This window comes from Danio aesculapii, chromosome 21 (assembly GCF_903798145.1).
Source record: "Danio aesculapii chromosome 21, fDanAes4.1, whole genome shotgun sequence".
Lineage (NCBI taxonomy): Eukaryota > Metazoa > Chordata > Actinopteri > Cypriniformes > Danionidae > Danio > Danio aesculapii.
This window is the reverse complement of record NC_079455.1, coordinates 4,538,749-4,565,296: the sequence shown is the minus strand read 5'-3', so window position 1 is coordinate 4,565,296 and position 26,548 is coordinate 4,538,749. Positions and strand designations below refer to the sequence as shown.

The 26,548-nt window shown below is 37.4% G+C and overlaps 1 protein-coding gene across 1 annotated transcript in view; it reads right to left on the bottom strand.

Annotated features, from left to right (window-relative positions):
* Positions 1-26,548, bottom strand: part of gabrg2 (gamma-aminobutyric acid type A receptor subunit gamma2) — a 111,307-nt gene that overhangs the window by 9,221 nt on the left and 75,538 nt on the right. Inside the window, exons 7-8 of the mRNA XM_056446521.1 lie at positions 12,985-13,137; positions 5,870-6,075 (exon numbers count right to left, since the gene is read on the bottom strand). Coding sequence (XP_056302496.1) covers positions 5,870-6,075; positions 12,985-13,137 — 359 coding nt within the window. The remainder of the gene's footprint in view (positions 1-5,869; positions 6,076-12,984; positions 13,138-26,548) is intronic.

The window sequence follows — 26,548 nt, the reverse complement described above, 5'->3', positions numbered from 1 at the left end:
AAGGGGATGCAAGGCAGCATATTATAACACGTTTAATAGAAATGGCTGCTCGTTCCTAAGGAGAACACATCTGCAAAGTGCAAGGATAGTAGAAATACAAGTAAACACTTTAAACTGGATAAGCTATTGGACATGGTTTTACGAAATATAGCTCAACCAATCAAAATTCAACGCTTATAAACAGTAAAAACAAGGTATTAATATACTATAAGGGCATGCGTGCAGAAAACAATCAATACGAAAAGAAGAACAGAATCATCTAAGGAGCAGATTGGCACTCTACGCAGATCAAAACGAGTCTTCAGCAAGCGCTAGTTGGCATTGTATTTGAAGAGTCTTTCTTCTTTGACTGTCGAATGTGATTTGACAATCATTACTCATTAATTTGCCTGACATTTTCAACCCCCAAATCAAATAAGACATTTCTGGCACCCCTTTAATCATCGGAAAGTGGAACGACCCCATTTGCCGAGATCAGCCCTCCTCGAGCTACAGATATGAGCGCCACGCTGAGATGAAAATCTAAGGCTGTGCTTCAGACCTGCTGCTGAAATGACTTGGATTGAGGACATCACTGCTCAGTGACGCTGCTTAACAAAGGTGGTCCACATTGACCACATTTGGAAAAAATTCAAGCAAAAAAAACTAAAGATTCCATCATGGAAACCCCTGCTATATTCTAAAATCAAATACTGTCTCATTGGGGCTGTTTACATCTAGTGACTTCATGATTGTTTTCTGATTGAACAGATATCCGACGTTGAAATTTGGTTAAATGTGCAGAGCTGGTGGTCATCCAGGAATGTGGTTGAGAAACACTTGCTTAAACCACTTCGTTAGGTGGTCTGGGATGCATTCCAGTTGAACTGGACAGGTCTAAATTAGGGCTGTCGATCTATCAATTAAATCGCAAGTCAATTAATTGCAATCATGGTCTCTTATTAATCTAAATTAATCGCAAATTTAAAATCTAGGATTTAAACTGTGTTGAGGACAGTTACTTTTAAAAGTAATAGGTTACAATATTGAGTTACTGCCCAAAAAAGTAACTGGTTGAGTTACTTAGTTACTTTTTATAGTAAGTAATGCATTACATTACTTTTGAGTTACTTTTGCATGACTTTTTCTTACCTGGCTGATCTCTTTCAGAATGCAAAGGGTTTTATTTCTCTTCTTTTTTAAATAGAGGAGCTCTGCAATTAACAATGCACTGTATAACCTTCAATTACCTTAAAAAAACACATAACTCCAGAGCTAAAGAGCTAAACATGCTGCTTAATTAGTTATGTAAAATCACTCACTGTCCATTGAGATTATGCCCTTTTCCTTTGATGCGTTCAAAATAATCAGAATACTTTGTCGCAGAAATGATTCAACCTGAATCCATCAATTTTAATTCAGCAATTAATTTTTTTCAAAGCTAATTAATTAAACTAAAAAGTAACTCGCATTAAATTTATTTACAATAAGTACTGTAACTCAAATATTATTACTTCATTTTTAAAAGTGATGCATTGCTTTAGTCGTTACTTAGAAAAGGAATATTATTACGCAACTCGCGTTACTTGTAATGCGTTTTCCCCAACACTGTATTTAACTGTAAATATGCAGTGTTGAAAGAAAAAATGGATGATGATCGAGTTTAAAGGTGCAGTAGGTGATTGTCTTCAGAAATAGTACTGATTAAAGTACATGACCTAAATGTATTTATGTGTATTTTTATATTCTGGGTGAGATATATAAATAAATTAATCCAATTAAAAATAATTCGGATAAGTAGCCCAAACTGTCTGTCAACAAATGTAGATTTGTACATCTGCGCACACGTTCACGCAGATCCGCCGTTTGCGTATGCACGTGTATACGAGAGAGTGTCAGCAGTAAATACAAATGCTGAATCAAAACTTAAAAATCTTTAAAATCATAAATCAATATTGGAGTTAGTTTTGCACGCTTGAGAAGGACGACACCATTTCTTTTAGACAGGTAATGTTATGCTTTAAAACTATCTTAGTCACGCAAACTGACGTAGATTTTGTTGTTTTACGAATGGGTTATATGCACAGAAGTGTTGTTCAGCCACTGAAATCTTCCAGAGATAGATTGATGTGACTATATTCAATTTCATAAGATTCCCTTTACAGCATCGATAATGGCGATTTTTATTTAGTTTAACAACAAAACATCAGTAAACAGCGCTATTCCGCCTAGCCTGCTTTACTGAGCTGAAGATGCTTTTAGATTCACATTGGTTCATTTTTGAACAATGATGACCTATGATGCCTTTATTGTTTACCCTGCTACTCTGAATTCTTGCACCCCGCCAGCCAACCACTAAGCATACAGTAGTCGCTTTAGGACAAAGCGCATGAGAGAGTAAGACCAGCGATCCTTGCATGCATGAGATATTGCACATTATGATATTAGGTTTAGCTACACAACTGAAAACGTGCTAGATATAATACAGTGTTTCGTTCACAATTGTAGTATTATAAAGTACTATAAAGTTTTCTAACTGGCAAATGACATAATCTACTGTGTTGTCTACTGTCATCTTTACCGTGCGCATTCGTGATTTCAGGAGGCGTAGCTTTGGATGGCAGGGGAGAGATTGTATTTTCAAAGCTATTATGCTAACGGTTAACATTTTGGCAGATCACCTACTGCACTTTTATGGAAAAAGAGTGTCTAGTTTTTTTTATTATTATTATTTAACTTGCCTAAAGACTTTTTTAAGCTTTTCAGTGTCACAGTTCATGCATTCTTATATCAATAATTCTCCTCGATGGTAACTGGTGCAGTCCTGAACAATGTTGATGGGTCTTTAATTTGGATTTTTTTTCAGGCTTACGTTGCTGCACTCATCCAGTGTCCTTTGACATACACGGCTGCTTGATGCTGTCTCTGCACTTGCGTTATGCTAACACATGCAAAAAAAAAAATTTGGCCTGAAGATGGTACTGCAAACCGAAGGACAGTTTATCAATACAATAAGTACACACAACCTTGGGTTTAATCCACCTGGAAGCTTTTTATAATGATTCTTGCTATTAAGCACACACATTGTGTCCTGATCCGTCATATATTATCATAAAATCCATCTCACAATGATATGGCTGCGATGACGGCTAGAAGCTGTTGTCAAACATTATCAACCAATTCATTTGTGTTAAATTAATATTAATATTTTCCGATTATTCGCATGTATTAATCCATTAATGGTAAAAGCCCTAGTCTAAATGCATCTCATAGTTGAATCCTCAAATGTAAATTTTGATGTACAAAAATAAACGTGAGAGCGTGCTATAGGCTATATTACATAGATAACAGTGCAAGTTAGGGATGTTTTGACCAGTAATCAGCTGTTAAATGATCAAATTATAATGTTAAATTAAAAACAAATGGCAGCACTGACGAGATGCATCACAAGCCTGAAGTAGCAAATCTCCGTAAATGGAGAATAAATATAAATATCATAATAAATATATAATAAATCTAGCATCTACTAAAGCCCAACGTTTTAGTTTTTGGTAAAGCAGGTTATACACAAATGAATGTTAAACCTTTAGAGTTTTGTATGATGTCTTTCATGTATTTGTATGACAATCATTTAGCATGCAAAGACCATACCTGTCAACATTGGGATGTGGAAATAAGGGATCTTTAGATGTTATTATTATTAAATATGTGTATATGTCTGTTCAAACACACACCCAAAACCCAGACTTTCGCTTCGCTTCAAATTGCGTGTACAGAATGAGTTGGGAAACAGCCTCTGTTTATCCTTATGAAGCACGTCAGCTGACAGTCACGCACTGCTATATGACTGTATTGAGGATTGCATATGAGGGGCGACAGTACCTGTAATGAAAAGGAAAGGAATCACGCCGTTTTTATATTTATTTAAAAGTATTTTCATGACTAAATAAAACGAAAGCACAGAACAAACTCAACACTTTTAAAAGCAAGAGGCATCCGCCGGAGGATTGGCTCTTTAATGGTTATTGCCACCCTTTCATAGAAAGATTGAAAATATGGTAGACATACAGGAAAATACCTTTACAGGATGGTAGCGAGACAGAATTGTAAAATACGGGAGAATCTGCAGGGGAAAAACGGGAGGGTTCACAGGTATGGTAAAGACTTTAATCGCGAAACTTGCCTTGTACTAATGTTTTACTGGAAAAGGTACAGTTGATGTCAGAATTATTAGCCCCCTTTGAATTTTTTTTTCTTTTTTGAATATTTCTCAAATGATGTTTAACAGAGCACGGAAATTTTCACAGTATGTCTGATAATATTTTTTCTTCTGAAGAAAGTCTTATATGTTTTATTTGGGCTAGAATAAAAGCAGTTTTGAATTTTTTATGAACCATTTTAAGGTCAAAATTATTAGCCCCTTTAAAGCCAATTTTTTTTTGATATTCTACAGAACAAACCATTGTTATACAATAACTTGCCTAATTACCCTAACCTGCCTAGTTAACCTAATTAACCTAGTTAAGCCTTTAAATGTCACTTTTAGCTGTATAGAAGTGTCTTGAAAAATATCAAGTAAAATATTATTTACTATTATCATGGCAAAGATAAAATAAATCAAGTTATTAGAGACGAGTTATTAAAACTATTATGTTTAGAAATGTGTTAAAAAAATCTTCTCTCTGTTAAACAGAAATTGGGGAACAAAATAAACAGGGGGGCTAATAACTGTAAGTCATGCTGATTGAGAAAAACATTTCTTGACTCGCTCCTCCAAAACACTCCAAAGTGGCTCAATAATATTTAGATCTGGTGATTGTGCAGGCCATGAGAGATGTTCAACTTTACTTTCATGTTCATAAAACCACCCTGTCACCAGTCTTCCTGTGTTTATTAGCGCATTGGTGCAAGTACAAAGCCTTTTGTAGCCTATTTATATGCTAAATAAGGCATATTGCTTATGTTTCAGCAAATAAAAAGAATAATTTTGACATTACGTAGTTTAATGTGTGAGGTTTGAAAATCTGATTGAGGCTCATTTATGTGGCCAAATGTAAATTGAACCATTTTCACAAATGAGATCGCGATCCGATTGGAGAAAACCCATGAAGTGACCAGATGTAAACAGTCCCGTTGTGTACTATCAACACACCTTTTTAGTGTCTAATTTAAAACCCTCTTTTCAGACAGCAACATACTATCCCAAACACCTTTCACCATACAAAGCTCTCATGAGGCTTTCACTAAATGTTCATTCCTACAGGATTAACAATAAAGCTTTAGCATGTTGCTAAGCTAACAAGCACCGACAACATGTAGCACACATAAACCAGACTTTAAACAGGTTTAACACCAGTCAGGACTACTTTATATACTATACAATTTCTCGCAAAACTATGAAATATAGTCGTAGGTCTGGACACAGAGGCTTAATCGCTTATATTTTTGACATTTCAGAATAAAAGTCCTCACTGTAAAGATAAGTCGTTTTACAATGAATTTGACCAACCGACTTGACCAACCAATCCTGAAGTATTCACTGGACATGCTTCACCATTTAAGTATGTAAACATGAATAATTACCCTAATTTTGTAGATTACTTTCCAGAAAGACATGTCATGCTGCCTTGAAGTTTCACCAAAGGTAATTCACACTGAATATATGTTCACAATGAAAGCCTAAAACTTCTACTTCTTCAAGTACTAACTTGTACTATTTCCGACTGTTCAATCACGGACAGAATTTAAATTCTCAGAAAATATAAATACAAATAAAATAAATAAAAATAATAAATAAATGAAAGAATTAATAGAATAATTAGAACATTGACATTAAATACGCTTTATAAATATTGCCGTATTGTTGCTTTACTTTAGTAATTGTACTCACAGGATTTTTCTTCTTCTTGTCGGATTTTTTGCTGGGCTTGCGGTTGCTCACAAAGTAGTGGAGCGTTCCGTACTCGATCAGAGCGGCGAAAACAAAGATGAAGCACACAGACACGAAGAGGTCCATAGCCGTGACATACGACACTTTCGGTAAAGACTTCCTGGCAATGGTACTCAAAGTGGTCATGGTAAGCACCGTTGTGATTCCTGGGGAACAAAGTAAATAACAGTGAAACAAAAGCATGGGTTTTTGATTCTTGAGGTTCTGTCTGTGGGGTTTTCTTTTTACGTGGCAATTCCAAGCTTGTGCTTTAGATTTTAAATCACACAAGACAACACACGTGTATTTTTATATATGCAGAGAAGACACAAAACACAAAATTTTAATTTACACTCATTAAGAATAATGCATTGTGAGTTAATAAGAACTAACAATAAACAACCTTAGTTACTTTAACTAATGTTAACAAAGATTAAAAAATACTGTAATGCTTGTTGATTGCTTGTTCGTGTTAACAAATACATTAACTAATGGAATCTTATTGTAATTTTACCACATTTTAATGGTTCTGATCAAAACGATAAAGTGAATACATAAATACTTAAATAAATGGGCAGAAAATTCATGTTCATGAGCACAAATTTTAACCCACAAGATGTGAAGAAGTGTGTGAGCAGAGTGTTATTATAAAAAAAAATCAACACTGAACCTACTCACACTGTATGTGTGAAAGAAACTTTTTATTTATTTATTTATTTTGACCAAAGTATGCTATTATGTTGGCATTATTTAGTACAGTACTGCACTGGCATGGTTCAAGTCATACTTATCTGCCTGCTATCGATCTGTAGCAGTAAATAAAGAGGTGTCATGTATTAGTTTGCAATTATTCAACCAAACACTTCAATTCAACCAACACACAAAGTTTACTAAAACATTCTAGATGTTTAAGCCAGCTTTAGCAAACAATCGAGAACAAATTCTCTATACTGGACGACCATTTCCTGTGATACTGTGGCAGAAGAAGTTGGCAATGGGGAAACAAACTCTGGAGTAAACAACTGGTTGCCCCCCACAATAATTGAATCTTGTTCCAATGGTGCCAGAATCTGCTGGTACAAAGCCTAACATCAGAGCCTCTTGGATGGAAAAGACTGAGGATAGCGCTTGTGTTCAGCAGAGTTGGAGGTTTGGCAGATGAGCCAGGATGGCTGGGATCTAAACAACATCCATCACTCAGTTTATGCCACACACCAAGGTGGGTCCACATTTATGAATCTTTTCAAGAACACATACTTGGTGACCAGTGCACCACATCCTGCTGATGTCTGGAGAAGTCCAAGTAACAGCCCAACTGATAGCTATGCAGAATTATCATGCTTATGGCAACTGCAGCGTGTCAGCCACACACTAGAACAGGGTCATTATACATGGCTGGGCTGCTATAACCAAACCTTTGGTTACTTGTTCCAGTGCTAAACGGCAGTTTCAATGGTGCCAGCAGCCAAAATCTTGGGCTGTGGACAATGTGAAACATGTATTGTTCTCTGATGAGTCCACCTTCACTGTCTTTCACACATCCAGGAGAGTTATGGTGTGGAGAAGCCCCAAATAAGCGTACCACCCAGATTATTGCATGCCCAGAGTAAAGCATGGGGTGGATCAGTGATGGTTTGGGCTGCAATATCATGGGACTTTCTAGGCTCAGTACTTGTGCTACATCGGGGCATCCCTGCCAAGGACTTCCGAACTATTCTGAAGGACCATGTGCACCCAATGGTTGAGACTTTGTATACTGAAGGCAGTGCCGTGTGTCAGGATGATAATGCACCAATACACACAGAAGGACTGGTGGTTTGATGAACATGAAAGTGAAGTTGAACATCTTCCATGACCTGCACAGTCACCAGAACTAAATGTTATTGAGCCACTTTGAGGTGTTTTGGAGGAAAAGGTTTTCCTCTATTAGCATCTCAGAGTGACCTGGCCACTATTCTGCAAGAAGAATGGCTCAAAATTCCTCTGGCCACTTTGCAGGACTTGTATCTGTCATTCCCAAGACAAATTGATGCTGTAATGGCCAGAAAAGGAGGCCCTGCACCATACTAATGAATTATTGTGGTCTAAAACTAGACGTTTCAGTTTTATTGCCAACCCCTGTATATTGCCAATGGTTTTGCTTGGGGAGAGTGATTAGCCTTATGCTGGATTCACACCAAAAATTATATATATAGTGTATGTGTGTGAATGAGAGTGTATGGGTGTTTCCCAGAGATGGGTTGCGGCCGGAAGGGCATCCGCTGCATAAAACATATGCTGGATAAGTTGGCGGTTCATTCCACTGTGGCAACCCCAGATTAATAAAGGGACTAAGCCGAAAAGTAAATGAATGAATGAATATATACATATATATAGAGAGAGAAGGACAAGTGCAACGCTCTGGATTGCTGTCACAATAAATGTAGTCCCACCTTCCAGTCAAATTAGCCAATCATCAATATTTATAGCCTGGCAGTTCTTTGGGGAAGTAGTATGTACATAATTATTTGATCGTTATGACACCCCCTGTTGTTTGGCTTACTACTGCATGCTTGTGTTGATTTTTACAGGAAAAATTACTTAAAATCACATCTCAGCACATTTTGTGTCCTTCAAGTGCCAGTCAGTCTCTGCTGTGGGTTCTGTCTCTGTTCTTCTAGTGTTTTCAACCAGGTCCTCTGGTTACCATGGAAACAGCCGTAGAGAAGATTGGCGTTGGAAGCTCTGCGCATGCACAGTAGCTAATGCAAAATGGAAATAACATGATTTAAATGTAATTAGTGCTTAAGCAACAATAACAATGGGACAGGTTACTTTGGCTGTTGTTGTTTATTTGAAAGATCTTTTTGTAAGTTAAAAAAAGTTTATTTGTAAGTTCAGTTTTTTAAGATTTCAGGATTCCCCCATTTTTTTATATAGGGCTTTGGTCTTTGGCAAATGTGGTCACCAATGGAAACAGACTTTCCTTGAAAGAGACTTTAGTTCACACCTAACATGGAGAACTGCGACACTTGCTCTAGTTTACTTGCGGGATGTTTATTACCTCAAGCTAATTTCCAGCTCGAGTTGAATGCCAGCTCAGCAGAAATTTGCCTATATTCGCACATTTTCATTGAATTTGTATGTAACCTACTCACACAAATACTTAATATTACCTTTGGTGAGAACCCAGCATTAGCAATGGAAAAGTTTATTCCTATTGGTCAGCTTCTGAAAGGAATGCCCTTTGGGTCCTGTTCAGTGGTGTATAGAGTCCTGAAAAATCATACCTAAGTAAACGTACCATTACTTGCCTAAAAATGTAGTGCGAGTAAAAGTATCGGTGGTAAATATTACTCAAAGTATGAGTAAAAAGTAGCTGTAACGAATGTGGTAGATTACCATTCATCCCTCCACCAGAGGGAGCTCTCTCCTGAATATTGACTGGGTATTGACTTCCTCTGTGGTACTTCCAGGTAGCCACAACATATAAGCACACAGTTTATGTCTGTTCTTTGCTAAGCATTGCCAGTTCCACTGCCTTACCAAGCATTTTCCTACTGTTGTGTTTGCCATTGTGTTATGATCTTTTTGCCAGCTTTTTGGATTTTGGACTCTGCCTTGTTTGCTTATTTCGGACTGCCTCTTAGTTTGCTTGACTTAGCCTGGTTTCGGATAACAATTCTGCCTTTGTTTGATGTTTGCTGTTTACTTAATAAACCTCAAGCATTTGGGTTCAATCAGCCTCCATGTCTTCACCTACGGCTCCCTCACAGTAGCCCTTTTAAAAGTACTCAAGAGTAGTGAGTAGTAAGTATTATGTTGTAAAAAGCTGATGCATTTACATGTAATTTGGGGATGTGTGTAAACATAACATTCTGTAGTGCATTAAGTTATAGGCCAGCAGTCACACATCATAAGACGTTAATATTAGGTTTTTGACGTCAGGTGACCAAAATTCAATGTCTAGCCAGCATCTAAGGACAATGTTATTTTGATGTCCAATAATGACGTCAAATGACATTGATATTTGGTCGATTTGGTTGTTAGAAACTGACGAAAATCCAACATTGAACCAATATTTTAAGCCAACGTCATATTGATGTCAGATATTGACATTTATTCGTCAGGTATGGCAACCAAAATCCAACATCCGATAGCTGTCGTAGTGGTAACGTCCACACAACGTCAAGCTGTAACATCATTAGACATTCTGTATATCCCCAAGCTCAGGTGCATTCTGTTTCCACTGATCATTCTTGAGATGTTTCAGCTGCTTAATTGGAGTTCACCTGTGGTCAATTCAGTTGAATGGGCATGATTTGAAAAGGCATACACCTGTCTATGTAAGGTTCCAGGGTTGACAGTGCATGTCAAAGGACAAACCAAGCATGAAGACAAAGAAATTGTCTATAGACCTCTGAGACAGGAGTGTCTTGAGGCACAAGGCTGGGGAAGGTTACAGAAAAATTTCTGCTGCTCTGAAAGTTCCAATGAGCACCTTGGCCTCCATCATCCGTAAGTGGAAGATGTTTGGAACCACCAGGACTCTTCCTACAGCTGGCCAGCCATATAAGCTGAGTGGTCAGGGGAGAAGGGCCTTAGTCAGGGACGTGATCAATAACCCGACAGTCACTGTCTGAGCTCCAGCATTCTTCTGTGGAGAGAGGAGAACCTTACAGAAGGACAACCATCTGTGCAGCAATCCACCAATCAGGCCTGTATGGTAGCATGGCCAGACGGAAGCCACTTCTTAGTAAAGGGCACATAGCTCCCGCCTGGAATTTGCCAAAAGGCATCTGAAACTAAAATCTCTGGTCTGATGAGACTAAAATTTAACTCATCACCAGGCTAATACCATCCCTACAGTGATGCATGGGGGTGGCAGCATCATTCTGTGGGAATGTTTTTCAGCAGCAGGAACTGGAAGACTAGTCAGGATAGAGGGAAAGGTGAATGCAGCAATGTTCAGAGACATCCTGAATGAAAACCTGCATCAGAGTGCTCTTGACCTTAGACTGGGGCGACGGTTCATCTTCCAGCAGGACAATGACCCAAAGCACACCACCAAAATATCAATGGAGTGGCTTCACAACAACTCTGTGAATGTCCTTGAGTGGCCCAGCCAGAGCCCAGACCTAAATCCTATTGAACATCTTTGGAAAGATCTGAAAATGGCTGTACACCGTCGCTTCCCATTCAACCTGATAGAGCTTGAGAGGTACTGCAAAGAGGAATGGGCAAAAATTCACCAAGAAAGGTGTGCAAAGCTTGTGGCATCATATTCAATAAGACTTGAGGCTGTAATTGCTGCCAAAGGTGCATCAACAAAGTATTGAGCAAAGGCTGTGAATACTTGTGTACATGTGATTTTTCAGGTTTTTTATTTTTAATAAATTTACAACAATTTCAAAAACTCCTTTTTCACATTGTCATTATGGGGTATTGTGTGTAGAGTTTTGAGGAAATAAAGGAATTCAATCCATTTTGGAATAAAGCTGTGACCTAAAAAATGTGGAAAAAGTGAAGCCCTATGAATACTTCCTGGATGCACTGTATGTATTTCAACATATATTTGACCATGAGCAATTTGGCGTCAACAATTTTTGTTTCTTTTCACACTAATGGTATTTAGAAGGACATTTTATTGACAAATAAAGAATTATTTTTGCAAAACACCAAATATCAAAAATCAACTTAATGATGTCTATGACTTATGATTGTATATGTTTGCCTCAACTATCAGTCATATAGACAACCTTTCTGGACAACTTCGCCCCTTGAATTTGTCATCTGAAATGTGCAACCAATCACATCCAGAACAACGTATTTTACATTGTGCAAAGGAATGTATTTCTAATGAGCCTGGGCTGGGAACAGAAATCTGAGGGTCCCAGTCTCTCCAAAGAAACCAACGCTGTAGATTTATTCTTCTGTATTTCCAAGGTTCAAAGCTGGAGCTGCTGAGATCACACTGACTGCTGTTTCAATCTGGAATGTTTCGACAACAATGAAAAACAAGAAGGCCAGATTGCAAATGCACCAATCTATCCTTTTCCCAAATGTCTATCAATTTAAACCATATTTTTGAGTATTACAAGACCTGCCATTAAACAACTGTGCAATGTATTATTAATGGCTAAAAGAGTAAAGGCTTCTTAGGGGTTGACTACCCTAGGGATCATGGTCTAATTCTTTAGGGACAACCAAGTGCAGAACAGTAGAGAACGGCTGTTTCTGGATCCTGATGGAGATTTCAAAAATTGCAGTGGTCTGAAATAGCTAGAAAGTGCTCATCCAGAATAGAGTTTTATTTTTGTACATGATTGGGAAGGAGATCAACCAGTTGGACTCCACAGACTTCATCAGAACCCCAGCATCTCAACACATATGGCACTACTTGTAGCGACGCTATTGCCCAACACTGGAAAAAATATTGCAACTCTTTGGTCATTTTAAAGCAAGATTTTAAATCAAGATGCTAATGGTCTAATCTGATCCAATAATTCATGCTAAGCTAAGCTAATAGTGCCCCCACCAGACCCGGAGAACAGCTGAATGGATTCAAAAATGGTAAAACACTTCAATTTAACTCTGGACTATTTTAAGAAGCTGCTTAAAGTGCTTAACTCAACTTAAGTTTCCTATATAAAGTTTGACACTTCTGTAGTTACATTGAGTACTAAGTACTAGTACTTTTCTAGGTTGATATGGCTAACTTGATATTTAACTATACTCTCATTCTGGAACAATATGGTTAGGATCACTACTGCTACAGCCATGGAACTTAAAAAAAAAATCAAAAATGATTTTTGATTATTTTGAGCAAGATGCTAATGGTCTAATCTGATTCAATGATCTATGCTAAGCTAAGCTAAATGTGCTCCCACCAAACCCAGAGAGCACCTGAATAGATTAAAAATGGTAAAACTCAACTGGTTAACTCTATGGGAATTGGAAATAGCCTACAAAAAAGCTAACCCTTTAAGGGTGTTTAGATTTACTAAATAAAAAGACAAACATAATTAAGAAAAAACAGATGTCCTGACAAGAAGTTGTTTCATCATATAGGATGTAAACAGAATGTAAACTTTTACCCAAGGAGGTTCGGGCTGGCACTGCATCCTTGTTGATCCAGAATGAAACCCAGGACAGGACAACGATCAGAGTACAGGGGATATACGTCTGGATGGTAAAATAACCCATTCTTCTGCTCAGGTCAAAGAAGACTGTAAGAACCACGTAATCTCCTGTGGACAAAACAAAACAAACAATGAACAAATGCACACCCACTCACTCTTTAATGTTACGACTTTCATTATAAGCTACCTTTAGAGCATGATACACACACACACACTAGTGCTGAGCAGTGACTTTTTAACAATTAAGAAACACTGTTGTCAGAAATGAGTGATGTAAAGGTACATATAATTAGCTGTACTTGAGCATATTTTGACTCTTGTAATGTAACTCAACTGAGTATCAAATATATTAACAAATTAGACTCTCTACTTGACATTTTTGAAAATACATATAGTCATTCCATACATCAATAATAATGCAACTTACAAAATAAAAGTATAGTAAGTATAGCGAAATGGATTATGGGTGAGAGCAGATTATGATAAGCAATTTAAACATAATAAGTGACACGAGTCATGGGATATTAATAAGAATCCCCTAAATATAACAAACACCAGTCTCAAAAAAAAAAAATCAGGAAGCTGTTTTGAGTTCAGTACTGTACAAATTAATATATTTATTAGGCATTTAGAATGTGAGATTAGAATAAAACAGTCAAAAAATAATAGAATATCAAATAAAAGAGTTGTCATGCCAACTTGCTACTGTAAACAGAAGCTTGCAATGCTTGCCCCGCCTCTGAGATCTTCTGATTGGTCCCTGCTTTGGAACTAACTTTTACAATGTGTTAAAGTAGATTTTTAAAAATCTTTTAGCTTAGCTTAGCATAAATCATTGAATCGGATTAGACCATTAGCATCTGGCTTTAAAATCTCAGTTTAAAATAACCAAAATGTTTCAAAAATTAAAAGATGCTATTTCCTAAGCCGATATATCTAAGAACTAAACTGTCATTCTTGCATATTAATCAAGTATTTTTATATTGTTCCTTTAATATACAGTCTCCTAATTAGTATGTTTTTTTTTGCTTTAATTTATATATTTTGTACTTTTTTACAAATGACCCAAAACCGAGCTACATGAATGTCTGTGTACCATTACACGCCTATAGTGATTAAACATTAATAAAGCTAAGCTAATTAGTGATTAATGAAGCTAGCATTAATGAGCACTTTAATGTGATGTTACACATTTTTATTATAATTGCTTTTTATTATTCAATGTTCAGATATCTTTATGTTGCTCGAAAGCTTTTACTGTAAATACAGTCAAACTACCAGGAATATGAGCAGACACACACTAAACCAAGCAGGCACAGCACATCAACATGACATCAGATTGACGTTGTACCCTAATGTCGTGGGACGTTGTATTTTGGGTGAAAATGAAAATCGAGTTGTCATAAGAGCACAACATCTGACCGACGTCAGTGTCCAACATCGGACAGACGTTGCATTTTGGTCACTTTCTAACGCAACCTAAAAACAATGTCTAATGATGTTACAGCTTGATGTTTTGTGGACGTTACCATTATGACGTCTATCAGATGTTGGAGTTTGGTTGGCATACCTGACCAATAAATGTCAGTATTTGACGTCAATATGACTTTGGCTTAAGATGTTGACTCAACATTGCATTTTGGTCCCTTTCAAACGCAACCTAAAAACAACCAAATAACAATGTCTAATGATGCTACAGCTTGACGTTGTGTTGACGTTACCATTATGACGTCTATCAGATGTTTGATTTTGGTTGCCATACTTGACGAATAAATGTCAGTATTTGACGTCAATATGACGTTGGCTTAAGATGTTGACTCGACGTTGCATTTTGGCCACTTTCCAAAACAACCTAAAAACAATCAAATAACATTGTCTTATGATGTTACAGCTTGACGATGTGTGGACGTTACCATTATGATGTCTATTAGATGTTGGATTTTGGTTGCCATACCTGATGAATAAATGTCAGTATTTGACGTCAATATGACGTTGGCTTAAGATGTTGACTCAACATTGCATTTTGGTCCCTTTCAAACGCAACCTAAAAACAACCAAATAACAATGTCTAATGATGCTACAGCTTGACGTTGTGTTGACGTTACCATTATGACGTCTATCAGATGTTTGATTTTGGTTGCCATACCTGATGAATAAATGTCAGTATTTGACGTCAATATGACGTTGGCTTAAGATGTTGACTCGACGTTGCATTTTGGCCACTTTCCAAAACAACCTAAAAACAATCAAATAACATTGTCTTATGATGTTACAGCTTGACAATGTGTGGACGTTACCATTATGATGTCTATTAGATGTTGGATTTTGGTTGTCATCCCTGATGAATAATGTCAGTATTTGACGTCAATATGATGTTGGCTTAAGATGTTGACTCAACGTTGCATTTTGGTCACTTTCCAACGCAACCTAAAAACAACCAAATAACAATGTCTAATGATGCTACAGCTTGACGTTGTGTTGATGTTACCATTATGACGTCTATCAGATGTTGGATTTTGGTTGCCATACCTGATGAATAAATGTCAGTATTTGACGTCAATATGACGTTGGCTTAAGATGTTGACTCAACATTGCATTTTGGTCCCTTTCAAACGCAACCTAAAAACAACCAAATAACAATGTCTAATGATGCTACAGCTTGACGTTGTGTTGACGTTACCATTATGACGTCTATCAGATGTTTGATTTTGGTTGCCATACCTGATGAATAAATGTCAGTATTTGACGTCAATATGACGTTGGCTTAAGATGTTGACTCGACGTTGCATTTTGGCCACTTTCCAAAACAACCTAAAAACAATCAAATAACATTGTCTTATGATGTTACAGCTTGACGATGTGTGGACGTTACCATTATGATGTCTATTAGATGTTGGATTTTGGTTGCCATACCTGATGAATAAATGTCAGTATTTGACGTCAATATGACGTTGGCTTAAGATGTTGACTCAACATTGCATTTTGGTCCCTTTCAAACGCAACCTAAAAACAACCAAATAACAATGTCTAATGATGCTACAGCTTGACGTTGTGTTGATGTTACCATTATGACGTCTATCAGATGTTTGATTTTGGTTGCCATACCTGACGAATAAATGTCAGTATTTGACGTCAATATGACGTTGGCTTAAAATGTTGACTCGACGTTGCATTTTGGTCACTTTCCAACACAATCTAAAAACAACCAAATAACAATGTCTAATGATGTTACAGCTTGACGTTGTGTGGACGTTATTTGGTTGCTATACCTGACGATAAATGTCAGTATTTGACGTCAATATGGTGATGGCTTGACGTTGGATTTTGGTCAATTACCAGCGCAACCTAAAAACAACCAAATGTCAATGTCATTTGACTGTGGGGGAAACCGGAGCACCTGGAGGAAACCCATGCCAACACGGGGAGAACATGCAAACCACACAGGAATGCCAACTGGCCCAGCTGAGACTCGAACCAGTGACCCTCTTGCTGTGAGGTGACAGTGCTAACCACTGAGCCACCGTGTAGCCTTAAAATTATTGAGCTTTTTTTTGAACAAGTTGTTAGTGGTCTAATCAGATTCAATAGTTGTATGCTAAGCTAAGCTAAATGTGTTCCCATCAGTCCTGTGGATCGGCAGTAATAACAGATAAAAATGGTAAACCTCAACTCTTTAACTCTAGGGGAGTTTTAAAATGAGCCTATTTACAAAGAATAAAAAGGGAAAAGTGTAGTATCATCATCTTACATGATATTATAAAAACCTAATGCAGTGCCTCATGAATTCTATAGTAAATTGTTATCTTGGGCACAGCAGTGAGGTAACTGCATTCCCTTTCTTATTTCTCAGCTACTCATGGTCTCATTAAAAGTACCTGCAGTGTTCATACACGAGCCTATTCTTTCTGATGACAGGGCACTTTTCTTATGGACTATTCCCAAACCACTGTGGTCCACACTTTTTCATTTGTATTCATTAAACCCTACATTAGTCCAAGCCCCTAATCCACAGTCTGTCTTTTCACCTTAATTTAGCATACTCAGCAATGTCAGAAAGTCAAAGAACAACACTGTCTGTGTTTACTAATGAGGCATCACCTTTATGGCTCCCACAACTCATGGTCAGACAACACCAGCTCTAAGTGTTTGATGGCTTTCATTACAATAGATATTAGTCTATTATGTCTAAAACGCATTGATATCACTTAATAGCAGCAATATATTAAAGCACTGTTCAAAATATTCTGCAGAATCTACAGTAACTTACTGGCAGCAGTTTACCTGTAAACGAATTACAGCAAAAATACTGTATTTAGATTTACACTACCATTTATCTTGCTGGATTGTCTATCTTTAATGTAAAACATAGTCATTTTCACAATGCAGCTTTAAAATACAGCGAAATACAGCATAACTGTCCTATAGTAAAATACAGTTCATATTACAGTTCAGTTTTGCCAGTAACTTACTGTAATAATGCTGTATTCTAAATAATACTGTAGCATTAATACTGTATTTACATATACAGCACCATTTACCTTGCTGTAAAAAGGTATTTACAGTATTATATACAGTATATGTATTTGCAGGACATAAAAATTTTGTTCATATTACAGTTCAGTTTGCCAGTAACTTACAGTATATCAATTACAACAATAATACTCTAATATAAATTTAATAATTGAAATTTACAGCACCATTTACCTTGCTGTGTATGCATTTACAGTATTGTATATCTTTACTGTAATTTACAGTAATTTTAACAATGCAACTTTATAATACAGTAACATACTGGATTACTGTAATACAGTAAAATTCAGTTCATATTACAGTTCAGTTTCTCTGTAATTTACTGTAAATTACAGCAAAAATACTGTATTTACATTTATAGAACCGTTTACCTTGCTGTACATGTATTTGCAGTACTGTATATCTTAAGTGTAAAATAAACAAATTTTTATAAAACAACTTTAAAAATACAGTAACACTGCATAACTGTCCTACAGTAAAATTCAGTTCATGTTACAGTTCAGTTCGTCAGTAACTTACTTTAAATCAATTACTGTAAGATACTGTATTTACACCATATTTACATTTACAGCACCATTTACCTTGCTATTTGTGTATTTACAGTATTGCATATCTTTACTGTAATTTACAGTCATTTTCACAATGCAACTTTAAAATACAGTAACATACTGCATAAGTGTCCTTCAGTAAAATTCAGTTCATATTACAGTTCAGTTTCCCAGTAACTTACTGTAAATTACAGCAAAAATACTGTATTTACATTTATAGAACCATTTACCTTGCTTTCACCCAAAAACACCACCCACCGATTGTAGCTTAGCAACCGTAGCTACGCACAGGGGCTCTGTCAAGCTTTCGAGCGAGGGAAACAGGCCCAAGCGTTGTGCATACGGATTGTGCAAATCTGATACCCGGTATCCTAAAAGTTTGAACGGGATGGTGGAATTTTTTCCCTTTTCAAAACCAAAAACCCAAGGGGAGAAATGGCAGCTCTGTGAGGGGCGCCAAATGAGCGGAGATAAGTTGGTTTTATTTTGATATTCCTGACACACTTAGTGATAGCCCGACAGCAATATCTCACACACCTCTTACCCTAAACAGATCTAAGCTGTGTTTCCCACAAAAATACAAAGCAGGTCATGTTACACAGCTGTCTTTTTCTTTTTTTTCGCTCGATATTATGAGCACTGCTCCGTTTAAGTTTTCGCCATAGTAACTTAGTCATACTCATAACGAATAGGTCATGATGAGTTATTGATCCGGAAAATACGAATCTGCAAATCTGTTGCTAACTTTACTGAACTTCATATTTCCATCTATTTCAAGCTACGACTATTTGAAATTACAAATCAACAGAACAAAACAGAGATGTGATCACCAACTGAGCACTTGCGATCAATATACTTCACCAGCAGCTGTTTCTCATTCATTTATACAGAGCACACAAACATACTTACAGTAATAAGTAACTTACTGTACATTGTTATGGGTCAATGATGCTAATATTCAGCACAAGTCCACCAATTTCCCCTTTCTGGTTGATCTTTCTATGAATGAATTATGTAGAAGCTCTGTCCATGTGTGTTTCCTTACCGGTTAATAACGCTATATTTCATTGCACATTAGTCTATCAGGCTTTTTAGCTAAAAATAAAGAAATCACGGTTTAATTTGTTATTATTAGATTATTTTTAAATTTCACCTCTCCTGCTGTGCATGAACTAGGCAGTTGAATGGTCAGCGTACGAGGCGGCTAGGCTAAGCTAGCATCAATTTCGATTTAATTATTCTCTAATCGGTTGAATATACTCCTGTAATTCATACTGCAGTCTTTTTTTTTGTCTGGTGTTCTCGAATATCTCTCACCTGTTCGCCAAAAATGACATTGTATCCCTGGCAATGTCTGACACGAAAGCTTGACAGTAACAGTACTCAAGGAGGGCGGGGCTTAGCGAAGGGTCAATTGTGTTTCAGCTTATTTTAAAGTAGGATGAACAGCAAACGTCATTGTTTGGAGTGTAAACAAATCAAATATTAATAGGAATTAAATCACGGCAGCATCTTAATCGTTAAGCATGGAAAAGTACCACAGAATACAGCAAAGTGTAATGCATAATGCATTGTTGTTTTAGTAAATATGCAAGAGATTCAACTCATGCATGCGCAAAAGCCACCGCAGCGTGAGGCTAAACACGAACGAGCAGTTTCAGACTCTCACCAGGTTTGCTTCACTTTTCTCAGACCTTTTTTTTATCTGACCAGAGTTTAATACAGAAAGGTTCTGAACGCTTTGGACCTATAACTTACTCTGCATATTCTCAAACCGAGAGGGAATTTGGGGTAGAGCGAGTGGCCCGAAACGACCTGAGCGTGCGCAGTGGAATCTTCAGAGATTTGCTCTCTGTTGCGTAGGAAATATTGCTGCTACACTCCCCGCAATATTCACTCCCACTCTGCTCCACTCATATACTCAACCACTTACTAATGAATATATATGACATCAATACAAGGATCTCTGGAATCAATATGATAATGGTGGAAGTAGAATTGTGACATATCAATACAACAGCAGGAGAGACCGTCGGAGTGAAGGTTAATGGGCAACACCTGCGCCACAGAGTGCTACAGCTGAATTTCTTTAAAGGGGACCTATTATGCCCCTTTTTTACAAGATGTAAAATAAGTCTCTGATGTCCCTAGAGTGTGTATGTGAAGTTTCAGCTCAAAATATCAAACAGATAATGTTTTATAATCTATTAATGTTAAATAATCTATTAAGAATTAAACCAGAAAAAACACTAAAAAGTGAAAATACAAATTTCATGAAGCTTGGTCTCCTAAACATCAGGTCACTAGCACCTAAAGCACTTATCATAAATGAAATAATAACAGATAACAATCTTAATGCACTCTGTCTTACTGAAACCTGGCTGAAACAAAATGACTATATTAGTTTAAATGAGGCAACTCCTCCAGGATTCTTATATAAACATGAGGCTCGTCAAACTGGTCGTGGTGGTGGAGTCGCGTCAATCTTTAGTGATATTCTTAATGTTAATCAGAGAAACGGACTTATGTTTAGCTCCTTTGAAGTACTAGCGCTTAATGTTGTCCTTCCAAACACTATGCAAAAACCTATGTTATCTCTCGCTCTAATCACCATATATAGACCTCCAGGACCCTATGTCAATTTTCTAAAAGAGTTTTCTGATTTTATCTCTGACTTACTAGTTAAAACTGATAAAATACTAATTGTAGGAGACTTTAACATCCACATAGATGACGCTAACGACACATTAGGGCTCGCGTTTACGGACTTGCTGGTCTCACTAGGAATAAAGCAAAATGTTATTGGTCCAACTCATCGCCTAAAGCATACACTAGATCTAATTCTGTCTTATGGAATTGAGGTCACTAATGTAGACATTATACCACAAAGTGATGATATTACAGACCACTACCTCTTACTATATAAGCTGTGTTTACCTGAAATTAGCAGATCCGCTCCGATATATCGCCCTAGTAGAACTATTGTTCCGTCCACTAAAGATGAATTTATAAATAACTTACCTGATCTTTCTCTACTTCGAAATGCACCCGCAAACGCAAATGACCTTGATGTAGTAACCAGCAGTATGGATGCCATCTTTACTAGCACTCTAAATACTGTGGCACCCATCAAACTAAAAAAGGCTAGAGAGAATAAAACTACACCATGGTATAATAGTCATGCCCGCGCTCTCAAAACAGCAGCCCGTGCCCTGGAACGTAAATGGAAAAAAACTAATTTAGAAGTCTTTCGAATTGCATACAAAGACAGTATGTCCAGCTATAGGAGGGCTTTAAAATCTGCCAGGGCTGAGCACCTCCGCAAACTGATAGAAAATAATCAAAACAATCCTAGATTCTTATTTAACACCATCGCTAAATTAACAAATAATCGGTCATCTTTGGAACAAAACGTTCCACCGCAAATTAGTAGTGATGACTTCATGAATTTTTTCAGTGATAAAATAGAAGGCTTTAGACAGAAAATAGGAGATATTAAACTTTCTGCACCGCCTTATACTTCAGATCCAGTAAACACGCCACTGAATCTAAATAACCTACAGTGCTTTAAAATCATAGAACAGGAAGAGCTAGACAAAATTATAAATAGCTCCAAATCAGCTACGTGTATATTGGACCCAATTCCAACAAAGTTACTGAAAGAATTGCTACCTGTTATAGGAGAACCTCTTCTTAACATTATCAACTCTTCTTTATCTTTAGGCCATGTTCCAAATCCTTACAAGTTAGCTGTTATTAAACCTATTATTAAGAAACCACAACTGGAACCCAGCAACTTAGCTAATTATAGGCCTATTTCAAACCTTCCATTTATATCTAAAATACTAGAAAAAGTTGTTTCTGCTCAATTATGCTCCTTTCTGCAGACCAACAATGTTTTTGAAGTGTTTCAGTCAGGTTTCAGAGCTCATCACAGTACAGAAACTGCATTAGTGAAAATAACCAACGATTTACTCTTAGCTGCTGACCAAGGGTGCATCTCGCTATTAGTTCTACTCGATCTTAGTGCGGCATTTGACACCATTGACCATGGTGTCCTCATTAATCGCTTAAAGTCTACAGGTGTCCAGGGACATGCCCTACAATGGTTTAAGTCATACTTATCTGACCGTTACCAGTTTGTAAATATAAATGGACAGCCTTCACAAATCAGCCCAGTAAAATACGGGGTGCCTCAAGGATCAGTTTTAGGCCCTTTACTGTTTACAATATACATGCTACCCCTGGGAGACATTATTAGAAGACATGGGATCAGCTTTCACTGCTATGCAGATGATACTCAATTATATATTTCAACTAAACCTGACGAGACGTCTAATCTGTCCAAGCTAACTGAGTGTATTAAAGATGTTAAAGACTGGATGACCAACAATTATCTTCTCTTAAACTCAGACAAAACAGAATTATTACTTATTGGGCCTAAATACTGTACACAGCAGATCTCACAACTCGACCTACAATTAGAGGGATACAAAGTTAGCGTTAGCTCTACTATAAAAGATCTGGGTGTCATATTAGACAGCAATTTAACTTTTAAAAATCATATTTCCCATGTCACAAAAACTGCTTTCTTTCATCTGAGAAATATAGCTAAGTTACGAAGTATGCTATCCATCTCAGATGCAGAAAAGCTTGTCCATGCTTTTATGACTTCTAGGCTGGACTACTGTAATGCACTGTTTGCTGGCTGCCCAGCATCCTCTATTAACAAACTTCAATTAGTACAAAATGCAGCTGCCAGAGTTCTTACCAGGTCTAGAAAATTTGATCACATCACCCCAATTTTATCCTCCTTACACTGGCTGCCTGTTAAGTTTCGTATTGAATTTAAAATATTGCTTCTTACATATAAAGCTTTAAATAATCTAGCTCCTGTTTATCTAACCAATCTTCTGTCTCGCTACAATCCAACTCGCTCTTTAAGATCTCAAAACTCAGGGCTTCTGGTAGTACCTAGAATAGCAAAGTCGAGTAAAGGAGGTCGAGCCTTCTCATTTATAGCTCCTAAACTCTGGAATAGCCTTCCTGATAACGTCCGAGGCTCAGACACACTCTCCCAATTCAAAACTAGATTAAAGACCTATCTGTTCAGTAAAGCATACACTTAGTGCACCACTTAGGGGGCTTCCACACAGGTTATGCATCTTGCTGATATACACTGTGAACATCAGCTACGCTAATTATTTTCTTTATTCTCCATTTCCACCTGGGGATACTCTTCCCGAGGCCCTCAGACTATGCAGAGTCACTGATTCGATCCAAGACCAACGACGAGATGATCCCAAGGTTTCCATATCCTGGACCTGGCCGAATCCTGAACAACTACTGTGATGGTCATGGAAGAGTGGAGAACATGAGACTGTTTCCTATGATGCTCCAGAGACAGACGAGTCTTCGCTGAGGCCAGCTTCCAGCCTCCGCCACTGAGACTGCAGCTCTGCACAAGACGTTTGGCCAGCGGAGAAATTAAAATGGTCGTGCCCAACTGAGTCTGGTTTCTCTCAAGGTTTTTTTTCTTCACTTCCGCCTTTAGTGAAGTTTTTTTTCCCTCTCCGCTGTCGCCACTGGCTTGCATGGTTCAGGATCTGTAGAGCTGCGCATCGATGGATTTGCTCTTCAGTATTTGGACTCTCAGTAGTGATTATTAAACCACACTGAACTGAGCTCAACTGAACTGAACTTAAACACTACAAACTGAACTACACAGTTCCTATTTACTGTGACCTTTTATGTGAAGCTGCTTTGACACAATCTACGTTGTATAAGCGCTATACAAATAAAGGTGAATTGAATTGAATTGAATTTATAACTGTTTGAAACGGACCCTTTTAGGCTTTGATGCTAATTGTGCTGTTTTAGTGACTGTCACTTTAAATTCTAATGAGATTGTGCTCTTTTCAATAGAGGGCGGAGCTACAAATGCCTGTGTGTCACCATAATGGCAGATTCAAAAACAAGACTAACGTCCTGTGCTAATGAGGGAGAGATTGTCACTAGTGGGTGGGGTTTTCCCCCTCTGATGGCGATCAAAAAGCCTTTCTACACACTTTTTTTTTATTAAGTGTGATTATAAAGAGTAAAATAAATACATGTTTTACAATTAAAAGCTTGTTATATTTACAGAATGTTGCCAAACAACTTTGTTTAAGCCCCTTATAAAAGGGATTTTTGCATAATAGACCCCCTTTAAAACATCTGACCTACATTAACATAACTATTAAGTAACAATTAGCCCAGTGGCTTTCAATCCTGGTCCTTGGAACCCACCGTTCTGCACATATTGTACGTCTGTGTTATTTGGCACCCTCAGTTCAATTCATTAAGCTCTCATCTAATGAGCTGACTATTTGATTCGTGCATGTTTAATAAGGGAGACACATGTGCAGAGCGGTGGGTCCTTGGGACAGGGGTTCAACACCAGTGCATTAATTAAAAAAATTATATAATGTTAAATTAGACTAATTAATTACAACCATCAACACCAGAATTCTCTGTATCTTGTAGCTAGTAGCAAGGCAAAGTCATTACAATTATTTGGAGATAAAGTATAGATACTGTTGAAATCAGAATTATTAAACCCCCTTAGAATTTTTTTTTCTTATTTAAATATTTCCCAAATGATGTTCAACAGAGGAAGGAAATTTTCACAGTATGTCTGATAATATTTTTTCTTCTGGAGAAAGTCTTATTGGTTTTATTTCGGCTAGAATGAAAGCAGTTTTTAATTTTTTATGAACCATTTTAAGGTCAATATTATTAGCCCCTTTAAGCTATTTTTTTCAATAGTCTACAGAACAAACCATCGCTATACAACTTGCCTAATTACCCTAACCTGCCTAGTTAACCTAATTAACCTAGTTATGCCTTTAAATGTCACTTTAAGCTGTATAGAAGTGTCTTGAAAAACATCTAGTCAAATATTATTTACTGTCATCATGGCAAAGATAAAATAAATCAGTTATTAGAAATGAGTTATTAAAACTATTATGTTTAGAAATGTGTTGAAAAAAATCTTCTCCCTGTTAAACAGAAATTGGGGGAAAAATAAACAGGGGGGCTAATAATTCTGACTTCAACTATATATATTTTTTTCTCCAATTTTTGTTTAACGGAGAGAAGATTTTTTTCAACACATTTCTATGTTTAATGTATTAAAGGGCACCTGGGTTACCCCTTTTTCCAGATTTAAGATAAGTCTTTTGTGTCCCCAGAATGTGGCTGTAAAGTTTGAGCTCAAAACAACCATCAGAGTATTTGTTATAGCTGTCTGAAGTGTCTGTATTACAGCCAGTAAAACTTGGTTGCTGTTTTTTTGTACTGGGCCTTTAAGGCTAGTCGTCTCCGCCCACTGTTCCCACGTGCCTGTCAGCAACATGCCTCAGTCGCCGCCCTCAGCTGCCTCAGGTATATACCTACAGTATAACTTTACCAATCAGTATTTGATGCAGTTTTTGGGAGTTGCAACCATGAGTCACACACAATGTCGTTACCAAGTTCACACGCACACACAGCGAGGACACGCACACACACCAATAACATAGCGCAGACACACACCAATAGCGCAGACACCCACGCACATAGAGAGAGAGAGAGACGAGACAGCGTGCGCGTTTAGCTTCGCACTCTGTTTGCACGCATATGTGACAGGATACAGGTTAATCTCAACTGCTCAGGAAGCAGATCTCACGCCACGTTTGTGCGAAATACTACAGTATAACTTTACCAATCAGTATTTGATGCAGTTTTTGTGAGTTGCAACCATGAGTCACACACAATGTTGTAACGAAGTTCACACGCACACACAGCGAAGACACGCACACACACCAATAACATAGCGCAGACACCCATGCACACAGAGAGAGAGAGAGAGTGTGCGCGTTTAGCTTCGCACTCTGTTTGCACGCATATGTGACAGGATACAGGTTAATCCTCACTGCTGTATGGATATCTGTTATGTTAATGTACAAAATAAACCTGATTTAACGTCCACAAACCGGGATTGAAGCATCTTCCTTTATAACTGTTCTGACACGCGGCTGTGCTAATGAAGTAAAGCTAAGCTAAATCGCTATAATTCATTACAAACATGCTCTGTTTTAAAACATTTGAAACTTGCAAAACTTGATCACGTTTGATGATGATTGATGATCCTAGCGAACTGAACACACCTTTTATTCCCGGCTGCTTTGCGCACGTCTGGTCTTGTTGATATGATTATACACGTGACTACCGGGACATGTTAATACGCACAGCTGTCAATCAATTCGGTGGGCGGGGGGACCGCAGTCCTACGTAAAGTTGCGGTCGATCTGAAAACCGCTCCAATTGGTCCACCGTTTTTATGTTGTTAAATTGAACAAAAAGACTGGGTGTGTTTATATCACCCCAATATGACAGTCTATACACTATATATGACCATA